Below are 23,636 nucleotides of genomic sequence, written 5' to 3'. Positions count from 1 at the left end.
ATCCTGGATGGATCGGGAAATGTGTTCACCATTAGAAGGCATTTGGGGGAAGGCATTTTCAAGTTTCAATTGCATCCTTACCGGAGCCTCCTGGTGTCTTGTGACTTGTTTCAATCTTTTCGTTTCCCCGCAAAGATTGAGGGGGGTGTTAAAATATGTGTACTCGTACACATGTATGTATGTTGAAATATAATCCTTAAATGTACATATATATATTTATATATATATATATATATATATATAAAGATATGTATACATATATATGTATACGTATCTCTATTTATATATATATAAATATATATATTTTCTCTTCCTAAAATACCCTCAAGGGTATTCTTGTAATTTGTCATTTTACGCATATTCCAATTGGAATATGCATTGTAATATTTCTTTTATTTTTATTTTCTGTTTTTTTATTTTTTGTTTTCGTACCATATTGGGGGCCTCCCAATAGAGACGTTGGGGGCTCTCCAACGTCTCCTTTGGGAGCCCCCAAGGTGGTCTCTTTTTGTGCTTATAAATAGGGGATTTCCCCTTTGTATTTCTTATTAGTTGGAGGAGCTTTTGCACCATGTAATGAGTGTTACACCCTTATTTTCTTCAATGATATTAACTTATGCCTTATAGGCATTTTGCCCCTTTTGTGGGTTTACGTGTTAGCACATTATGTGCTTATGTTGTTCCCTTTAGTGGGTATATTCGCACTTCATGTGCATGTGTCTTGGTTCATTATTGAACCTAAGGTATTCAAAGCCATTTCTTTACAGGTTGATACCCCGAGAGTTGTAAATGCAAAACTAAAATTAGAAGAAGAAGAAGAAGAATAAGAAGAAGAAGAAGAGAGGGTGCACTTAGTTGTTCCTCTCTTCTTCTTTCAGCAGAGAGAGAGAAAAGAAATGGCACATTATCATGCTTGAGTTGATCATCCCTGTCCACATGACTAACTTGAAAACTCTTCGTATGTGTTGCGTTCTATGCTTTGACATGGATTGATAATGCCTTTCCATTATGTATTGGTACCCATGTGACTTATTGACAATGTTGTAAAAATTGTTATTATATCTTATGATATGATACACTAATTGTAGTACCATAGGCCCATACGATAAGATACACCCCCTTGTATCAGAAAAAAGGAGTGTATCATACTGTATCAAAATAGGGTACTGTATCATACTTATTGGATGACACATGCTGTTCATGATATACAACTACTTTTGGTATTTATTGTTTCAAATTTTTTGGATAATTCTTTTCCATTGTTTTGTTGAACTTCTAGTAAGTCTTTCTTGAATAAAGAAGATTTTGTAAGGTCTCATTCATCCTATGCACAAGCCTTCAAAAAATCTCTTAGCTTATTATCAGGTATATGTAGGACTTAAAATAAAAGAGAAACATGGGAACGTCAAATGCCAACTATCGAATTTTTGTATTTATTGTGATTAGTGAGAGTGATTAGTAGGATACATTTAGAGTCTTTAGTTTTTTATGTAGTTTACTTAATACTAGTTACTTTATTATATTTCTGATGTTAATAGTCGATGGTTGATACTTTATTTATAATATGGCATGGCTTGTTGCTTATCCAACATTTTTTTAATGATTTAATCTTGGACGCTTATGATTGTGTTTATTATTGATGGTATGTATTATTTGCTAAGTGCTACATATTTATGCATATTCTGTTTTCTTTTTCATATTTAGACTTCATATTATGGTTTCTTGCTTAGATGTATTATTTTCTCTGCATGTGATCAATTAAAAAATCTACAATTTTTTTTGTTTATTTTTAATTTCATAGCTTTCCTTTTGATTTTTTTTTATGCATCTTACGACACGGTATGATACAACAATATCTGTATCATAACTCTTCTGATACACCTCACTTTACACTTTTCACAGAATTGTTATTCATTCTTAATATCCGCTTTTTTCTTTTGTCTGCAAAACAGAACTGGTCAGGGAAATGCTATGATATTGGATATTGATGCTTTAGTTCATGCATCTCTTTCTTTGCTCCCTTGTTGGTTATCTGGCTTCACCTGCTTGTAGCCATATGTTATAGGCCTTCTTTAACAATGTTCTCATAAAAGATTGTGTAGTGTGTTTATTGTCTGATTTCAAATCTAACTTTTGAAAGCAATTGCAGAATGGATATTCCACGTTTCAGACGTTTCGATCTCTTGAATCTATCTGATCTTCATATTCTATCTTCAAAGCCATTCAGAAAATGGGATTTAACATTGAACTTAGAAGGAGATGCTGATGGCTTGGACGGCAAGTCAAAATCTATAGGGCGTTATTATTCTATTAAGTATTCTGCTTTGGAAAGACATAAGCAATTGAAGCACATCCGTTTTTTGCATGCAAAGAGGTCCCATATAATTCCTCAAGATTTCATTCCACTGACTGATTTGTCAACTTCTGAAAGCAGTAGCGTTGGCTTAAAACTGGATGCAGAAATCGAGGAATCCTGTGAGGATCAAGTGATACGCAAAACAAAGGAATTCAACAAAATGATCAGGGATTTTCCACATGATGAGAAATCTTGGATAGCTTTTGCTGATTATCAGGTACATTTGCATTTATTGGTTTGTTCACGAATTTTGTCTAAAATAGTGCTGAATTACAATGATCAGCACACTAGTTTTTAGTTCTGTTCATGTTTCCTTTCTTATTTGTTATTAAGGTGATTTCTTGCAATGAATTTAAATGTTAAAAGAACGACCTTGATTTCACAAGGGCCATAGCCTGTGACTCAAATCTCCCTGTGATTGTGACTGGGATGAGTCATCAATCCAAGACACTTATGAATTGATAACCAGAAAAAGGGGTAAATTACATGAAAAGTTAATAGAAACACAATGTATAAATTTTAAGATATAAAAGGAATAAACTAAAACAATGGTAATTACTGTAGTTCATTATAGTAAATGTTATAGGTCAAAAATTCTAGTTATTTTAAATGTAATGTTACTTAAGCATGGCACAAGCGGTGCTCCAGATTATCATATGTTTGTGCTTGGGGCTTCTTCTGTTTAAATACTGCAACTTTGACCTAATTACTCTATTTTATCACATAAGGAGTCATCAAACAAAAATTAACGTTTCTTCTCAACAAGAATGGAAAACCCTATCTGCAGATGCATCTTTAAATTGGAGAATTTTCTTGTCTTAGTTGGGTATCAAGTGAAGAAAAATGAATACAAAGAGGTGTTCTTTGGCTAAAAATGCTGGCTAGTATCCATAAGGTCAACCTGATGATGAATATTTGCTTTTGTATTTTGTTAGCTTCAAGACCAAAAGACAGTGATTTCTCTGTCTGGAGAATATATGTACCATAATGTGTAAATTGGAAAAATCTTTTACCTTCATTTGCAAGGCACCATTTTAACATTAGTTGAATTAATACAAAAAAAGAGTAGTTATTTCCAAACTATTCTGAAGCACCTGGAGCATTCAGACAGACCATTCAAGTCAAAGTTGAAATTCAGTTAACCTTTTGGCTTGAGGTGTAATGGGGGGAGGGGGTGGTTGGTTGGTTTGTTTCTGCAAGTCATGGTGCCATTAATTTCTCTTTCAAATTGGCCTTATTCTCTGTACTGAGGCTTTCTCAGTTTTCCAATTACCATGAAATTGATTTAGGCTCTGGGATGGGTTTTTATGCATTTTGTAAAAACTTGGTCAAACTACTTTGGTGTTGGGTGTTTGAAAAGTGGCACCTGGGATGGGAGTTTATGCGTTTGGGAAAGGAAGTGAGAGCATCCCCCCTTTGTATTTGCACCAAATCCTGGATTTGGTAACTACCACCTCCTAGAGGGTGGTAGCTACCACTTTTCCAAATGCATAAACTCCATGCAACTACCAGTTTCCAACAGAGCCTTGATTTATTTACTTTCTCTTCTGGGAATTATTATTTCTGCTTGCTGTGTGTTGATGTGCATTTCTCTTGTTGTTGATATTCAGGACAAGATTGCTGATATGCAGTCAACCAAGGCAGCTCGTGTTCAAGCACTTGAAAAAAAAATTAGTGTTTTGGAAAAGGCTGTTGAGCTGAATCCAGATAATGAAGAACTATTGCTTTGTCTGATGATGGCTTATAGAAATCGGGACAGCAGTTCAGTCCTTGTTGAAAGATGGGAGATGATACTGACACAGCATCCCAGTAGCTGCAATCTGTGGAAAGAGTTTCTGCGTGCTTGTCAAAGTGAATTTTCAAGATTTAAAACATCTGACATTAGGAAAATGTATGCTCATGCTATCCGGGCTTTATCTGCTGCGTCTATGAAGCTGTGTAGGCAGGTCTACTATTTTTAACATGTTTAATGGAAATTTACTATGGATTGAGAATTACTATGCACGCTTGTTCCGTTCATTGTTGTTTACTTCAGAAATTTAATTTCCACAGATGACATTCAAGCTTTACTTTGTGTGAAAAGAATTGGTGGCGAACCATGTTTCTAGAGTTTGGTGCTAGCTCCGACCATCAGCAAGTGTCAATCTTGGACAATAGCAGCAAAAGAGATTTTCCTATGAGAATCTAAACTAAAATATTCTTAGGAAAATCTTGGGAAGTTTTCAAAATCGATGTGATAGAAAACTGAATTTCTTGGGAAAATATCATAATATTATCATGGTATTCTCATGCTATTTTTTTCAATTATTGTAGTACTCTGTAGCTTTTTTCATTAAAAAAAAAGACCTTTAAGAATACATAAATTGCATAAATTGTCAATGTTCGTGACTGGCTTAGATATCTTCTTTGTTTGGGCTTTTTAAGTTCGAGATAATTGGATATCACTGAGTTTCTATCCTTCTCTGGCCTGGGATTGCTTTGAGTTGCATTGCCAGTTCAGGTGTTTGTGTAGTTGCATGGGTGCCTTTTTTCTTTGCGCTTTGGTTTAAAATCTTCATTTCCTTGCTATGTTGTTTCATTGTTGCATGAAATCCCTTCTTGCTCTTTGTATAATTTTTGTAAGCGTTTTAGCTTTTTTTTGGGTGTTATATATGAAAGATACCTGTTTTATTTTAATAGTTCAACTACCCGTCTACTATTTTGTAAGTTTAAAAACTATGCCCACTATTTTCACAACACAGTTGAAAAACATACCTACCTTTTCCCTTGGTCAGACAAATTACTAGTCACTGTTGCAGGCCTTGTTGTTCCATTCATCACGAACTAATCTAGCTTTGGACTTTGGGCATGGTTGCATTGTTATTGTTCTATGGAATTTGGTTCATTTGTTCATGCCACTCATGCAGCTCTCTAGAGGTGCTGCATTTTGGAAATTGTGAAGAAACATTTTCTCTATATCTGGTCTGGCATATAGCATTTCATTTTCGGAATCTAGTGCATATAAGTGACTAGGTAGGATTTGAATATTTCTTAGTTGCTGAGTGTGTCAGTCAATGGCATGTGATTTTGAATTTTCTCTGACCTCCTTTATCTGTTTTGTGTTTTCCTTCTTTTCTAGGCCCATCAACTTGGTAAACTTTCCGGCAGTGTTCCAGAACTTGTTCAAATAGAACAAGGGCTCGTTGACATATTTGTGAATTTATGCCGGTTTGAGTGGCAAACTGGACATCGAGAGTTAGCTACAGGATTATTTCAAGCTGAGATGGACTATAGCTTATTCTGTCCTTCTCTGCTCCTCAGTGAGCATAGTAAGCTGCGGTTGTTTGAGCATTTTTGGAATGGTGATGGTGCAAGGCTTGGTGAAGATGGTGCAGTTGGATGGGGTGAGTGGGTGGAGAAGGAGGAGGAAAACAGATGGAAAGCAAAAGTGTTGGAAGAATCAATTCAGGAATCTGAACAAGGTGGCTGGACTGGCTGGTCAGAACCAATATCCAAGAACCCTGAAATCAATCAAAGGCCACATGAGGTACTTGAAAGTACCCCAGATGATGAGGGTGACGTTGAGGAACCTGAGTCAGATACTGTCACACAAGAAGAGGATATTTCAGCTTTGATGGAAAAACTTGGTATAGACATTAACACTGAAGCAGATACAAACATTACAGATACAGCTGTCTGGAAGAAATGGTCAGAGGAGGAGGCTTTCAGGGACACTGAGCAGTGGATGCCTTTGCGTGAAAAGGCTGGTGAATACTTGCATGTCATTTGATGAATTTTCTAATTTATTGTTCTATACTATTTTTTAATTTAAAAATTCCATCATCTGTGCAATAACTCTGCTATGTACCACTTAAGGTCTGGCATTTATTTGAGGAAGATCATGTACAACTCTAATGGATTATTTTTTGCTGCAGAAAAGGATGGTGAAGAACAACTTTCACGGGTTATTGCGTTTGAAGATGTGGGAGAATATCTTTTCTCTTTGGGTTCTGATGATGCACGTTTCAGTCTGGTGTCTCAGTTCATTGATTTCTTTGATGGACCTATAACACAGTGGTTAGTGTCTGTTGGCATTTTTTGTGTAGTGTAATACTATGTCACACTTTCATGTAAAGTTTGTCAGTTTTTTGTATTCTAAATCTGTTTAATTTTTTTATGATTTGAATTTTATTCTAGGTTTGGTTAAAGTTTAATATTTGTTTGTTGGTTGCCAATTTGCTTTCTACTTCAGAATGCAGACACTTAATATTTTTAACCACTTATAGAACTGTCATGAAGATAGAAAGAAAAATTTAAGACTAACCACCACTTTGAAAATAATGAAAACAAAGCATCAAACAGAGTAATCATGCTATATTGTATTATCAGAGTATTCAATATTGTTGTGTAAATTGTAAAAAGAGGGTTCCTTATTGTCCCCCATGGGCTGTTCTATCCATCATGAGGAGAGCAATGGTGAGAAGATGACCCATCTCCCTCAGGTTCATTTCCTTCCCCTTTTTTTATATGAAGCCCATGTATCGTTTGGCATCCTCCCTAATTGCATTAAGTGTTAGCTTCTAATTGCCTCAGAAAACAGCATCACATCCCAAGCTCCTTTTCTATTCATTCTTCTAACATGTCTAACACAGTGAAGGTGATGCTTCTTTATCCATTCTACATTAAATCCATATGATACAAGGTACTTTTTTAAAATCTAGTTAAAACATAAAAGATTATGAGTTACTTTTTTATATTGTACGTTTGTCATATATTATAAAACAAGTACAAGATCATTGATACACAAGTTTTTCAGGCAAATTTTGTTTGGATACACACAAACAAGCTCTGGTTTGAAATTGAGAATGCATGTCTTGCTTAAAATGTATCAAGCCGAATCCATCCCTCTTTTAAGTCTACAAAATACTAATAAGAATGTCACATGAGCGTAGAACTATGTTCAACAGAATACAAAAAATAAGTGCATAATGAAAAAACAAAAGGTATTAGGAAGAAATATCTTGCTGATATTCCATATGTAATTGGATTGATCCTACATTTATTAGGTGGCTGGTGTGTGATTGCCTAATCCATCTAGGCCAAGCCAGGTCAAACTCTATTTAGTAGGTGCCAAACTCTGGAATTGTTGAGCTAAGTAAATGTCTAGGTTTTACTATGCAAGTTCCTTCCTAGTTAACCTAGTGTCCCACCATGTGAAATATTGAGACGTTGATGTGTTATTGATCTAGATCCAGATTCATAACTGGATCTAGAACCATGTCCCTTTATGAAAGGCGTTATTTGCAGTGGCGGAGCCAGGGGTGGGCGGTCGCCCACCCCCAAAATTAGAAACCGAAAAAAAAAATCGAACAAGTGTCAGGTATAATATCAGTAATAGTTTTTTGCACATTATCCAATAATTTTGTTACTTTACCTTATATTTTTACATACATTAGCTTAAAAGAATATTTGATTAGCCCATAAATGAATTGATTTGACCTAAATTCACACGGGTCTGGACTGCAGTCCGACCTGTATGCAGCCTTAGACTCTCTCTTTCGCTCTCTCTATATGTCTCTCTCCCTCTGCCACCAAGGCCGAAATAGAACAGGAGAAGACGACCATCTCTCTCTGAAACCAATGGCCTGCACCATCAATTTTCGGCGTCTAGATGAAGGGCTGGGAGACCACCTTCGGCAAGCCCACCTACGATGGAGTCATCACCGGGAACTTCTGGCATTGTCCCTGAGACCCAAAGTCTGCCCACCCAACGAAAAACTTCTGGCTCCGCCACTGGTTATTTGTATTGTATTTTACATTCCTTCTTTACCTCTGTTCATATATTGTGTTTACATTAGAGGTAGAGGTAATGTTGTACTTTAACGAAATCAATTACTATTCATTATAATAAGAGAAAGAATCCCACACGTCAAGGCTGATTGACGTTTTGGGTTGCTGCAACCTCTCTCCCTTCTATTTTCCTCTCGTCCCCTTCTGTGCTGGTGGTGTTGCCTGATTAACATGGTATCAAAGCTTGTTAGATTCTGGATTGTTTATCTAGGTGAGATCAAAGGCTTGGCTGCATCTTTTCTTTATTCTATCATCTTCTATCTTTCTTTCTCTAATTTCTCTCATTCTTTCTCTTGATATTTTCTCCTAAAACCCTAAATATTCATTTCTGTTAAAAATCTCTTTTCTTGGTTTGGGTTTTCATTTACCCTAAAAATATTTCCTTTTCTCTCCTTTTGGGTCTTCTTTTACCCTATGTATTGATTTCTGCATCTTCTTTTGTTGCTAAATCAATTTTCACATGAAACCCTAAATTCACGTGAATATCTCCCTATTTCCTTCTTTAATCTCATTTCTTTCAAACTTCTTCAAAAACCGACCCCAGCAGCTGAATCAATTTCAGTTTCGTAACTGTATCTAATCTGCAAAGAAAACGTGCAGACCAGTTTATTGCTGAATATTAATTTTCTTCATATATTCTCTGTTCATTATTTTTCAGCAGCTTATTTGGGTATGATTGCATTGCTTTCTTCCTTAAATCCTTGATTTCTCTTAAGTTTTCCATAATGGACTCTTCTTTATCTTCTATTCTTTCTGCAAGTTTTCTAAATCAGCTTGTCTCTGAAAAACCTACAATTACCTATTTCCTCACATGGGAAGAGACAAATCATTCCTTTTATCCGCAGCGAAGACCTTTTGGGTCATCTACATGGATCGGTCCAATCCCACCAGAATTTATCATGCTGGAAAAGAAGGATGATCAAAGGGCTTCCCTTTCTACTCATGTTCAGAATCTTGACATCTTGTTTCTGCTAGGCATCTTGTTTTCAATTTTTCATGACTGGCTAAAGGATAAATAGGGAGCAAGCATCTATTCCTTGTATATTTACCAAAAGTTGTTGATAATAGAAAGTCTCTTCTATAAGCCCTACAACTATTCATGCTTTGCTTTTATATACTTAAAAAGTTTGCCCCAACTGTCATACATGAGAGAAGGGAAAAGAAGTTGGGAGAAAGCAAGTCAGCCTACTTCTATTGGATTCTCTATGGGGGTCGGCTGCTATTCTTTAATGTATAAGTGTTAGGGCTACATAGTGTTTTGGTACTTTACCAAAATACCCTTGACAACATAATACAAATACAAATACAAATACAAATGTCAATTTTACAAACATATCTCTTATAACTCAACGTGAATTTCTAACAGCCTCCTTCAAGCTGTACACCTTTCCAATCATGGACAGCTTACCAAAATACCCTTCCAGATTTTGTCTTGGATGAAGCATGATCATGCACTCGTTGCCTATATCACATCCACTTTGTCTCAGGAATTACCGAATAGTATTCCTGATGACTGCACAACTATTGAGCTTTGGGTGAAGTTAGTTCAAACACTCTCAAGTGTTAGAAGCGAGAGTTATGTTCTTGAAAAGAGAGTTCCAGAATCTCAAGAAGGGCTCCATGACTATAATGGAGTATTTGAACTAGATGAGGCGTATTATCGATCAACTTGCTATGGTCGGTTGTGAAGTCTCAGAGAAGGATAACGTGCAGCAGGCACTTAATGGGCTTGGACCGGAGTCTAGTGTTCTTTACACCATGTTGTCTTGCTTCCCAGAGTTGTCGAGTTTTGAAGCATTGCGGCCTAAGCCGCTTCAGTTTGAAATGAATATGTCTGGAGCATCAGAAGGAAATTCAGCTGCAACTGATAACCACAATGTTCTCTCTGAGTCACAATATGGAAGAAGACGTGGAAAAATGCCAGGAGGACGAGGACGTGGACATGCAAGGAACCAGGAAGGCCGTGACCTTCTCCCACTACCCTCTATCATTGGCGAACCAAGTTAGGAGGGTTCCGACCTGTTTCGTTTGCAAAAAGTCAGGCCATGTGAAGAAGGATTGTTGGTTCAAGGATGATTCGAGGTATAGCTCTGAGGCCAAAATGCAAGAAAAGTCTTCAAACAAACTAGGAGGATCAGGAACAAAGACTCATGCACCTGTGGCCTGGTAACTTTTATTGGCAGCCCTTGCAAGGATAAGTTTGAAACAAAATGACCAAGGAGTTTGGTATGTGGACTCAGGGGCAACAAACGACATCACCGGGGATGAAGGTAAATGCCGAAATTTGATCCCTTATTTTGGAAAAGATAGAGTCATCACTGGAGATGGCTCTCGACACCCCATCATTGGCATTGAAAAAGTTTCTATTCCTATGTCTAATTCTAATATTCAGTTGTCTAATGTGTTCCTTGTTCCCAACATAAAAAAGAATCTTATCTTTGTCTCTAAGTTAGTTGATGATACCAATTCACACATTATCTTTACTCCTGTTTATGTGAAGGATCTTCACATGAAGAGGACGTTCCCCTCTTCAAGGAAGACCCATCGGTTGAAGTCAAGAACAAATCTATTGAGAAGTCCAAGAGTCTTTCTTCATCTTCATGTTTTGTCAATGAGTTTGAGTCAATGAATTAAATGTTTGGTATAGTCGCCTTGGGCATTGTAATAAAGCTTTTATTGAAAAGCTCATTTCTAGTAATTTGATTTCAGAGTCCAATACAAGTCAAGAGTTGGAGAGTCACATTTTTCTTAGTTGTCAAATGTCTAAGAGTCATGTACTGCCTTTTACTCCTATTAATAAAAGAACTTCCAAGTTGTTTGAAATTGTCCATTATGATGTGTGGGGACTTGCTCCCAATTCTTCTTCTTTTGGGAGCTGATTTTATGTGACCTTTATTTATAACTATTCGCGGTACACTTGGATATTTTTCATGAAATATAAGCATGAAGTTTTAATATCTTTAGAAATTTTCATGCTATGGTTTGTAATCAATTTTCTTTGTCTATCCTAAATTTTCAGTGTGATGGTGGGGGTGAGTACTCTTCGAACAACTTTATTTAATATCTCAAGAATGGGATAAAAAAGTGTCTTGTCTCCAAACATTTCAGCAAAATGGTCTTGTTGAGAGAAAACACAGACACATAGTTGAAAGTGTCTTAGCCATGATGCATGAAGGATGTGTTCCCATATTTATGTGGACATAGTTTTTTCACATTGCAGTTCATGTTATTAATATGTTGCCTATGAAAATTCTTCAAGATAAATCACCATACTATGAGGTATTTAGAAAACATCCGGGATATAACTTCTTAAAGGCTTATGGATGTATTTGTTATGTTCATATTGATGCCTCTTTAAGAAACAAATTTGATAAGAAAGCATATCTTTGTAAGTTGGTTCGATATGCTAATGATTACAACGGGTACAAATGTTATGATATGGAGAACAAATGCATTCGAATATCGAGAAATGTGATTTTTGTTGAAAATAACTTTGAGCACAAAGGCAACATACATGAAGAATCACAAGCACATAAGTTTTATTAACCTTGGATGAGTGAAAATCTGTTTCCATGGGAATTTGATAAATTAGCTCAAAGGCAGTTGGACAATACTGAATGTAGGGGTGAGATTTATGAGCAACAACATTGTGATGTAAATTCAGTTGGTTGGCAACAAACAACAGAAATTGCAGATTCCGCTTGCAGGTTGACATGTTCAAAGGACTTGTATACAATCGCAAAAATAAAGATGTCTGATACTACTTCACAACAGTAAGGTGAAGCCACTTTGATTGATCAAATTTCTCCAACTATGAGAAGACCCGGATGAGTTTGACATCCTATTGAGAGATGGGTCAGTTGTGAGAGTTTTAGCACAAATCATCAAGCATTCTTGACTGCGGTCTCAAGGCAAGAATAACCTAAAACATATACTCAAGTGCCCAAGTCAAACGGATGGATTGAGGCCATGAATGAAGAGATGAAGGCACTGTATGAGTTTCAAACATGGGACAATATTCCAAGGCCCCCTAACAAAAATATTATGGGGTCAAAATGGGCATACAAGATCAAATATAAACCAAATGGAAATATACAGAGATATAAGGCTCAACTTGTAGCAAAGGAATTTACGCAAGAACATGGGTTAGACTATGAGGAGACCTTTAGTCTAGTAGTGAAGATGGGGACGATACATGCTATTTTATCTTTTGCTATTAGCCATGGTTGGATGTTGAGTGCATTGGATGTTAAGAATGCATTCTTGCATGGAGATTTAAAGAAGAAAGTTTATACGGAACAACCTCAGGATATAGTGAAAAGGATCCAAACAAATATGTGTGTAGTTTAAATATGGCAATATATGGGCTCAAACAAGACTTCGGATCATAGTTTGAAAGTTTTTCTTTTGAAATCCAAAAACATGGATTCAGTGGATCATCTCTTGATCACTCACTTTTTATTTACAAAGGTGAATGATGGATAACTGTATTGATGATTTATGTGGATGATATAATAGTTGCAGGAAATTCAGAGGGACACGTTATGAAATCAAGGAAGTCCTGAGTCGCAGGTTCAAAATGAAAGATTTAGGAAGTTTGAAATACTTCCTAGGAGTAGAGGTCAATAGAGGTAAGGATATATTGCTATTAACACAATATAAGTACACCATTGATTTGTTAAACAAGGCCGATATGAGACACTGTAAGCCTTTATTGACTCCTAGTCCTCTACATCAGAAGCTCAATTGTAATGAGGGAGAGATATTTGATGATCCCACCAAATATAGGGGCATTGTATGTATGCTTCAATACCTTACATTTACTTGGCCAGATGTTTATGTAGTGAATCGGGTTTCATAATACATGCATTATCCCCGAACTAATGTAGAGGTTGTTAAAAGGATTCTTTTCTTAGGTACCTAAAAGGTATACTTGGAGTTGATTTCTGATATAAGAAGAAAGATAAAAATGAAGATATGATCACAGTAATGGCCTTTTCATATGCAGATTCGGCAAGTGATCCGGATGAACAAAGATTAGTCTCAATATATATTGTCTTTGTTGGAAGAAAGTTAGTTTCATGGAGCAGTAATAAACAAAAGGGAGTTGCACGTTCCAGTACAAAAGCCACATACCAAGCCATGGCTGAAGCTTCCTCAGAAGTGACTTGGATCAGATATTTATTGAGTGACTTGGATAAAAAAATACGATGTTCAATTTTGTTTTGTGATGATCAAAGTACAAATAAGATTTATCTTAATCTCATTCAACACAAAAGAACAAAGTTACAAAACATATTGAGATAGATCAACATTTCATCCAAAATAAGATAGATAATGGAGAAATTGAAGCTAGATTCATTGGAACAAGAGAACAAGCAACAGACTTGTTTACGAAGGGACTGAGCAAACAACACTTTTGGTTCTTGAAAAGCAAGTTGTCCATGATTCTCACCATGTACAACGTGAGGGAGGCTATTGAGATTAGGGATGGCAGTGGACCGGGACGGGGGACAAGGTCTCCACCCCCACCCCATTTCAAAATTTAAACCTTCGTTCCTGCCTCCATCCCCGCACGGGGATGGATTTTAACCTCCACCCCCGCCTCCATCCCTATTTCATGTCCTCCATCCCCGGTCCAAACGGGGGTGAGGTGGGGCGGAGGCTCGTTTCCCCTCGGTCTATAGTCATTCTTTAAAGGATTGGGGATGGGGTGGGGTGGGGAAAGGTGGGGATTGAGACGAGGACGGGGTGGGGCGGGGGAAAACATAAGTCCATCCCCGCCTCCATTCCCGCACGGGGATAGATTTTAACCTTCATCCCCGCCTCCATCCTTGTTTCATGCCCTTCATCCCCGGTCCAAACGGGGCGAGGCGGGGGCGGGGCCCCGTTGTCCCCCGCTCCACTGCCATCCCTAATTGAGATATGATGTTTTAAAGATCTAGATCTAGATTCATAACTGGATCCAGAACCACGTCCCTTTATGAAAGGCGTTATTTGTATTGTATTTTACATTCCTTTTTTACCCCTGTTCATATATTGTGTTGTACATTAGAGGTATGTGTAATGTTGTACTTTAACAAAATCAGTTACTATTCATTATAATAAGAGAAAGAGTCCCACACGTCAAGGCTGATTGACGTTTTGGGTTGTTGCAACCTCCCTTTCTCCTCTTTTCCTCTTGTCTACTTCTATGCTGGTGGTGTTGCTTGATTAACATGAAAATCATGGAAATAATAGTTGTAGGGTTCAACATTTTGGTTATTTTGAACCCTATTGGTTTGTGGAACATGATGGGAGCATTTTCCAGCATTATTCCCTATAAAGAGATCAGTAGAATTTTAGACTTGCAGATGTGAACATTGGATGATGTTTGGTAAACTTGAAGTTACATAATTGACATGATGTGTGTTAGCCATGGTATTTGTTATGCATTGTAATGAAATTGTGCACAAATTGTTATAACTCTACATACATATTTGTCACGTTAATATGTGATCCACTGTTTGTTGTGACTTCTTTATTGCATGTATGTAATCAAATCACTTGATGAAATCATGATAATCAGTTCACAAGTAAATGAAAGAATTGGCAAGGCTAACTTGTCACACATTTTCCTTCAAAACAAAAAGCTTATGTCGCACATTGATTGTGAGGCGCAAATTCTTTGAAAGGGAAATCAAGTGATCTCTTGTTGTTTCATGAGGTTTTGGGTATGGTTTCTGCTAGGCATCTTGTTTTCAATTTTTCATGACTGGATAAAGGATAAATAGGGAGCAAACATCTATTCCTTGTATATTCACCAAAAATTGTTGATAATAGAAAGTCTCTTCTATAAGCCCTACAACTATTCATGCTTTGTTTTTATATACTTAAAAAGTTTGCCCCAACTGTCATACATAAGAGAAGGGAGAAGAAGAAAGTGGGAGAAAGCAAGTCAGCCTACTTCTATTGGATTCTCTATGGGGGTCGGCTGCTATTCTTTAATGTATATATAAGTGTTAAGGCTGCATAGTGTTTTGATACTTTACCAAAATACCCTTGACAACATAATACAAATACAATGTCAAATTTACAAACATCTCTTATAAGTTATAACTCAAATTGAATTTCTAACAGCCTCCTTCAAGCTGTACCTCTTTCCAATCATGGACAGCTTGCCTTTGAGAGACCAAAAACGGGCTTTAGTCAGCTCTTTTGTAAAGATATATGCAACTTGATTCTCCGAGCCTACAAATCGATCCTCTATTTCTTGATCTTCTATCTTTTTCTTGACAAAATGTTGATCTATCTAGATATGTTTCGTCTTCCCATGATAAACAGGATTCAACGAAATCTTAATGGCACTACGGTTATCACAATAAATGATAGATTGACCAATATTCTTCTTTAGCACAAAAAGTAAATGCCTTATCCAAGTTACCTCTGCGGAGATGCCATCGACTTGTATTCCATTTCTGTGCTCGACCTTTGCTACTGTTCATTGCTTTTTACTGCTCTAGGATATTAAATTTCTTCCAAGGCACAAAAACCTGGTATCTGGATATCCTCCCCAATATGCATCACTAAAACAAATGATAATCAACAGATTATCGTGCCTCTTGTCATACTTCAATCCATCTTTTAATGTTTGCTTGTTTGCTTGTTGTTCATTGCCTTCTCAGTTCTGCACATAGTTTTTAGTATGTTGTCCAATTTTCTTGGCACTAACAGCCCCATAAGATGGGAGATCCCAATAATCTCCTGCACTATGTCCTCTCTTCTTACATAATTGGCACACTACTACACCCATCTCCAGTGAAATAGTTGCTAGTCGTGGATCATGGCTATTGAAAATTCCAGTCGAATTGACCCCATTTTAATTACGACTAAAGGTTTCGTCGTAATCTAGACCATATTCCTGAGTATATCCTTTAACCGCCATTTTTTGCTTTAAATCTATCTATACTTCCATTTGTTTTGTGCTTGACCTTGTAGACGTATTTACACCCTACTACATTTTTATCATGGGGTCTATTCACTATATCTCGAGCAAGGTTGTAAGTATCGTATCGTTACCCGTATCAGTCGATCCCAAAATAAGATACTTATTGTATCGTAAAAAAATAAATTTTTTAATAAAAAATCATGAAAATCAGAAAAAATAGCAAAAATTCTCAAAAAAATCATTACACATTAAACAATGATGGATTGCACAAAATACAACCAAAAAAGCATATATGAAGCATTTGTCTCTATGAGCTGCAAGACATCATCAAACATCAACTATCTCACAAGAACAATACAAAATATTAAATATCTTGCAATTAAGAACATGCTACATGACTCATACTTTCATATTACATAAAAACAATTATTATAGCAATAGTTGCACTTGATTTCAAATTTGTTTTTACTCATCACTTGAGTTCCCCATTGCCATGCCGAATCATCTGATGCCATCTTTGTTGGAGGAGTGTAGAGCCTGATTTCTACCTTTATAAATCTCTAATTTCTATGGATCCAACTTCGTGGTAAGTTGGCGGGGAGTTGCAAGGGGCAATCCCTTCGAAGCATAAATTTTTTGGAAGGTAGCTTTATAATTTCTCATAATAAAGATTTTTTATCTTAACCTACTTTCTTAAGTGAAAAAATGATGGGAATGTACTTTTAATTTAGCAAACCGCAAAATCTCTCTCCCTTGCCCACAGATCAGCCCCTAAATCGCTCTCACGAGTCCTAGGGTGCGTGGATACCCCTGTAATGACTTCTACATAAATGAAAGAGTCGGCTCTCAAGAGGTCTTTAAAACTCGAAACTGAAAAATTATGATTCGGCCATTTTTTAAGTGTGCCGACTCTATATCGTACAATACAAGCCCGTATCGTACGATACGGGCTTGTATCGTACGATATATATGATACAGTTATGATACGCACTCGTATCACGATACGAGTGCATATCGTATCGATATTTTTTATAGTAACGATGCGAATCTGTATTGTATACAATACATACAACATTGATCTCAATTGTCACAAGCATGCAGAACATTTATTTCTTTATTCATTGCTTCTACCCATCTTTAATGTGTGATAGCTTGGGTATAATTAGCTGGTTTTTGATCTTCCTGGATAGCATCAAAATATATTTGATACTCAACACTAAAAGCCTCATACGAGACCCATCTATCAATGAGATGCTTCTCTCTAGTAGATCCTCTAAGAATTGGTTGACTTGGCTGAATAATTTCATTGCTAATATTATCAATATGTGATGATTGTTCTTCTCTATGGGAAGCATGTGGTGATTGGTCATCACCATGTGTTATAGTAACATCTCTACCCTTTCTTCTATGATATACTTGCCCATAGAATTTGTCCTGATTATTAATTCTCTCATTGTCATCATGCTGAATATCATTATTCTTTGGCTGCTCATGATTAATCCACGACACTCCAGTCTGTTTCTCCACATGCTGATCATTTTGCTCAAACTCATGCTCATGCATTACACATCAAGGATGCGCTTACCCAGTGGTCTAAATCACTTTCAACCATTATTTGACAGCTTGAGGCTCTTCTTGCTTTAAACTTCCTTGAAATTTGAAATTTCCTTCATCAAATATAACATGGCGTGACACTGTTATACACTTCTTAATGGGGTTCTAACACCTGTAACCTTTGTATCCATCTACATATCCTACAAATATGAACATTTGAGCTTTGGGAGTGAATTTATGTCGTGAATCATCCATGTGCACATAACATATGCATCCCCATACCTTCAAGTCATTGTAGTCAGGATGTTTTCCATATAAAGCATAGTATGGAGAAATGTTATCAAGGACTTTCAAAGACAAGAAATTTATGGCATGAACAACTGTATGAAAAGCCTCTGACCATAATCCATGACGCCCCACTCATGTGAATCATGCTTAATGCACTTTCTACAATATGTTTATGTTTTCTTTCCACAATTCTGTTTGGTTTGGAAGTGTGCAGGCAAGATTTCCTGTGATGAGTACCATGGTTGAGTAAATAGTCTCTAAAGGCATGAGAACAAAATTATCCCCATCCATCACTTTGAAAATTGACAATAGGCTGCCCAAATTGATTTTGACCATACATGTGAAACTTTTTAAATAGACCAAACACCTCCGATTTTTGTTTCATGAAGAATATCCAGGTATGCCTACAGAAATCATCAATAAATAGTACACAATACTTACTTGAGGATAAGGAAGCAACTGGTGCAGGTCCCGGACATTTGAATGAACAACTTCAAAAGAAAAGGAAACTCTTTTATTCATAGAATTAAAAGGTAATTGGTGACTTGCAAATTTGACAAGTCAAACATAAAGAGTCACTGATTCCTTATTACAAAGACTCTTTGACAAAAGACCTTTATTAGACAAAGATTTCAAGAAAGGAAAACTACAATGGGCTAAACACTGATGCCACAAGTTACATGTTGCTTGATTTGAACTAGTTTTGAAAATCAACAATTGTGACATGGGAACCTCAAGAATATTACAGACTCTACTGGAGTCGGACGACACACCACTAGGAGCTTCCTTGACAATGTGGACTTGCTGGTCTTACCCCTTCAACGTACATTTTGTTTGTACAAGGATCCTTCACAAACACATAAGGAGTAAAGACATCACAAGAATTAGTTTGGTCACATAATTGAGAAGCAAAGGTTAAATTTCTTTTGATACCCAGAACAAGAAAAGTATTGGGCAATGATAATGACCCAACTCCGGTAGTAACTTGGGCATTCCCTATTTGTGTGATGGGATGGGAGGTCCTGTCTCCAATGATTATTCTACCATGGCTATCATAAGGTTTAGAATTCAGAATCTTATCAACATTACATATCACATGATTACTCTCTCCCAATTCAAGGAACCAAGCTTCTGGATTGGACTGTTGATTCACCTTCATGTTTTGGAAAGTGGCTACCAACACTTCATTATTCGCTTGTTGTTCATTGCCTTCTTGGTTCCACACATAGTTTGCAGTATGCTGTCTAGTTTTCTTGGCATTAGCAGCAGCCCATAAGATGGGAGAACACAATAATCTCCTGCACTATGTCCTCACTTTTTACATAACTGGCACACTATTACATTTTTTTGCTGATTGAAATTCTAATTGGAATTTTGAGTAAGATTCTGTCCAGCATTATGTGGCAAAGACAAAAGTCCTCTACCACTGGCTCAGTTATTGTTCTTGCCTCTTCCTCTTCCTCTTCCTCTATTTCCTTGGCCTCGGTCACAGTTTCTTATAGAATGAAAATTAGTGTTTAAAACCCCATGTCTTTGTTGCTCATTTTTCTTCTTAGGAACTTGAGTTGCTTTAAAGTGTATGAGAGTTGGCTCTAACTTCAACAATCATTTCTGATATTGCAATAACACTACAAGCATGGTGGACTCAGGACCTAAGCCTGCAAGGATTTGTTGCACTTATTCCTTCTCAGAAATCGATTATAAGTGAAAGCTCATCACATAGATTCTTCATCTTATTAAGGTTAGGGGTGTCAACGGGTCGGGTTTGGTTTGGATCCAGTTGGAACCTGACTTGGACCCAATTTTCAGGCATGGTATCGGGTCCACTATAAGAGATACCATATAAGAACTACATGAACCAAACCCGAACCATACCTAGTAAAATAATATTTTTTAGCATTTTTACATTTAAAATTTGTGGGTCTTAATCGGAACTCGGGTCGGGCCCGGGTCTGGTATAAAATTTCACAAGCTATACCCGGATCCATGTATTGATTGAACCTTCAAGTCCGGACCTGGGTCTTAATCGAGTCTTCTTATTTATCACCATACCCGGACCCTATAGGGTTTGGTCCGGGTAAACCCGACCTGCTGACACCCCTAATTAAGGTATTCTATAACACTGGAATCCTTGCGCTTAGTGTTCAGAAAACCATCTTTCAACTGCATGTCACGAGCCTCCGACACCTAGGAATACATCTCTCGGAGCTTTTCCCACAGCTCCTTAGCAGTCATTCCATCATCTATTCTGACAAGAATTTCCTGTGATAACGTAGGCAACAGATATGCAACAAACATTCTATCTTGTCATATCCAAGCTCGATAGGCATGGTTGCGAGATAGGACTGACTTACTGTTTTTTTCTTCTCCATTTGTCTCTTCGACAAACTCAAGCGGAGGAGGATCAGAGTCATCCAGGTGTCCTATTAGATCCAAACTCTTAATAAACGGGGAAATTTGATGCTTTCGAACTAGGTAGTTAAAAGTTGTCAGTTTTTCGGAGACCAGTTTAGCAAAAAAGATAGAATTAATGGGCAATGAGAAAGGAAGAGTCATGGTTCCAGCGGTTAGAGATAGAATGTGAGATCTGGTATCCAAAACACGATGGATCAAAACCTAAAGGAATACAAATCAGATCAAAGGCCTTTCGACGTAAGATCCAAGATCTGGGATCTAAAGATCCAAATCCAAATGGATCGGGTCAGATCAAAGGCCTTTTGACATAAGATCCAAATCCAAGATCTGATGGACCAAAGAACGGGCCAGTTCAAAGGCCTTTTGACGTAAGATCCAGATCCAAACAGAAAAGTCCAAACAAATACTGATCCAAAAAACCAAAGATCTGATTTGACACCACTGCGAAGAAATATGAAGTATTGGCGAGAATAGGAAACAAGAATGGATCAGATCTAGTCCTTGGGTCAGATTTGATGCAAGAACAAAGAATGGAAAGGATATATCAGATCTGATATAGTGATAGGGAAAAATGTGAGATCTGATCAGATCTGATGCAATGACAGGGAGAAAAGAAAAGCGCGATAGAGAAAGGAGGAGAAATCAGATCTGGTTCTGATTAGGGGTGTCAATGGGTCTGGTTTGGTTTGGACCCAGATGGACCCAGACCTGGACCCAATTTTGGGTATGGTATCGGGTCCGGACCTGGGTCTAATCAGACCCATCATAAGAGAAACCATACCCAGACCCAGTAAGAACTACATGAACCAGACCTGGACCATACCTGGTAAAATAATATTTTTTATCATTTTTACATTGAAAATTTGTGGGTCTTAATCGGAACTCGGGTCGGGACCAGGTCTGGTATAAAATTTCACAAACTATACCTGGCTCCATGTATTAATTGGACCTTCGGGTCCGGACCCGAGTCTTAATCGGGTCTTCTTATTTATGAGGTTTGGTCCAGGTCGGGTCTGGGTAAAACTGACTCGTTGACACCCCTAGTTCTCATATAATGACAAGGGGAATGAAGGAAAACGTGATCTGATCTTTTTTGGATCAGATGATTCAGATCTGATACAAAAGAAGTAGAGGAAGAAAATAAGAGGGAGAAGAGAAGGAAAGGAGAAGAAAGAAGAGGAAAGAAAGATAGAGAGTTCAGATCAATAGCGACTCACCTGAATGAATTATGGGGCTCTGATACCATGAAAGTTTGCCCTAGCTGTCATACATAAGAGATGGGAGAAGAAGATAGTGGGAGAAAGCAAGTCAGCCGACCTCTATTGGATTCTCTATGGGGGTCGGCTACTATTCTTTAATGTATATATAAGTGTTAGGGCTACATAGTATTTTGGTACTTTACCAAAATACCCTTGCCAATATAATTCAAATACAATGTCAAATTTACAAACATATCCCTTATAACTCAACATGAATTCCTAACAAAGGGCCTTCTTTTTCACAGGTCCATGTTATGTTGTGCTGTATATGCATTAGATTTCTTATGTTGATATAATAATTTTACTTATTGCAGGTGAATGAACATGTTTTATTAGATCTAATTTCTGCCTCTCATTTTCAATTTCAGATTTATTATTCTTGTGTTTTATTTTTGATGGTTTTAGATAATAATACCATCTGGATTTTCCATGTCCCTCCCTGGGAGTGAAATATTATAACTTAGGAGGGCTAGCATTTTATGACTATAATGTAGTACGGAATTTTAGAAAGGTGCCAGTCTGTTTTTGACTTGATTTTCACCCTTCTTCCAGGACATCCACCAATAGTCCTAGTTGGATGGAAAAAATGTTCAGTTTTGAAATGCTCTCTAGATCTATGGAGAGAGATTTATGGGATGTTCAACAACTTGTAGACCAAAACAAAAGCAGTTCTAGTCATTTTGGCTTGGAGCGCCTTTTTGACAGTTCAATGGATGCAAGTAAAAGAGCTGGTATTATGAATTTCCTTCGAAATGCAATCTTGCTCCTCTTGAAAGTATTCCCTCGTAATCACATCTTGGAAGAAGCAGTTCTGAAATCTGATGTGCTATTTGAGGCAAGAACAAGTTCGTTGGTTGATGTGGTAACACCTTGTCGAGGTTTAGCAAAGTCTCTACTGAAGAATGATCGTCAGGTATCTTCTCCACTATTAATTGGTTTTGTTGGATTTCATGATTCTCTAATTCTCCAGTGGTGCATAGGTTTTATGTATAGCTAATTGTGTGCATATATGGATAATTAAAAGGACTTCAGCCTTATTTTACAGCCTAGATTAAGAATTCCTGTTATTTTTCTTCATATAAATGGGTCTTTAATAGTAATTGCTTCATCAAAAGATTAGGAATTGTATTGTTGGCATCACCCATTGAAAATATTTTTGTTTGGTGTTAGGATTATTTGCTTTGTGGAGTTTATGCACGATGTGAGGCTGCTTTTGGATGTATAGATGTTGCAAGGAAGGTATTTGATATGGCACTATCTTCTATTGAAGGACTTCCATTGGTAAGTATAATGCGGATAATGTGTGTATTTTTTCCCTGAAGCATTCAATATAGTTGCAGATGTTAATCATCCATCATACATAATAAGGCTTCTAAGCAATATGACTCGTTTTTTTAGTTGGAGACTGTTGTGTGCATTCTAGGAAATATCCTCAAAGAACTTTATCAATTCTTTCAAAATATGTTATAAAAATTACAAATTTGCATTTAAATGTTTGTAGAGCGGCCTTAGAATGTATTGCCCACAAAAAAATAAGTGCATTACGTTTTTTGCATTTTTGTGTATGAACTGTACTTGTGCTACTTCAGAATGGGATCACTGGGTCACTCTTTCCTTGATTGTGGCTTGAAACACAATGAGTTATTGAGTTGCTTGTTTTTCTTTCAAGATATTCACAATTTTATTATTTTAGGACTTGGTGGTCAACATTGTGTTTTTTTTCTGAGTAAGTTCCATTGGATATATGGACCACTAGGTGTATACTTCCATTTTTACATGTGGCCCACTAGCCTTGTGCACGTCTTTCTTCTTAGGAATACTTATTTATATAAAAAATCTGAAATACTGTTGGAGCCTTAGCTGTTGTAGACCAGGTTAAAGGTCTTGCAGGGAAGCTTGGGTGCTTTTGATGTTTGAGATTGTATGATAACATGAATTTAACCTGACAACATGTTATCTCCAATTAGTTTGAACACACCTTGCCTGTCATTGCATTAGTTGACCATGG

At 36.9% G+C, this 23,636-nt stretch overlaps 1 protein-coding gene across 2 annotated transcripts in view; it reads left to right on the top strand.

Moving 5' to 3' along the window:
- LOC149846582 (uncharacterized) overlaps positions 1-23,636 on the top strand; it is an 81,376-nt gene that overhangs the window by 24,227 nt on the left and 33,513 nt on the right. For both annotated transcript variants that reach the window (XM_089996431.1, XM_089996432.1), the window contains exons 3-8: positions 2,150-2,573; positions 3,967-4,302; positions 5,475-6,102; positions 6,271-6,412; positions 22,181-22,541; positions 22,799-22,909. In XM_089996431.1, the coding sequence (XP_089852557.1) occupies positions 2,150-2,573; positions 3,967-4,302; positions 5,475-6,102; positions 6,271-6,412; positions 22,181-22,541; positions 22,799-22,909 (2,002 nt within the window). The remainder of the gene's footprint in view (positions 1-2,149; positions 2,574-3,966; positions 4,303-5,474; positions 6,103-6,270; positions 6,413-22,180; positions 22,542-22,798; positions 22,910-23,636) is intronic.

Source organism: Nuphar pumila, chromosome 2, assembly GCF_984573655.1.
Source record: "Nuphar pumila chromosome 2, dmNupPumi1.hap1.1, whole genome shotgun sequence".
Classification (NCBI taxonomy): domain Eukaryota; kingdom Viridiplantae; phylum Streptophyta; class Magnoliopsida; order Nymphaeales; family Nymphaeaceae; genus Nuphar; species Nuphar pumila.
Note: the sequence above shows the minus strand (reverse complement) of the source record. Positions and strands in the feature narration are given on the sequence as shown.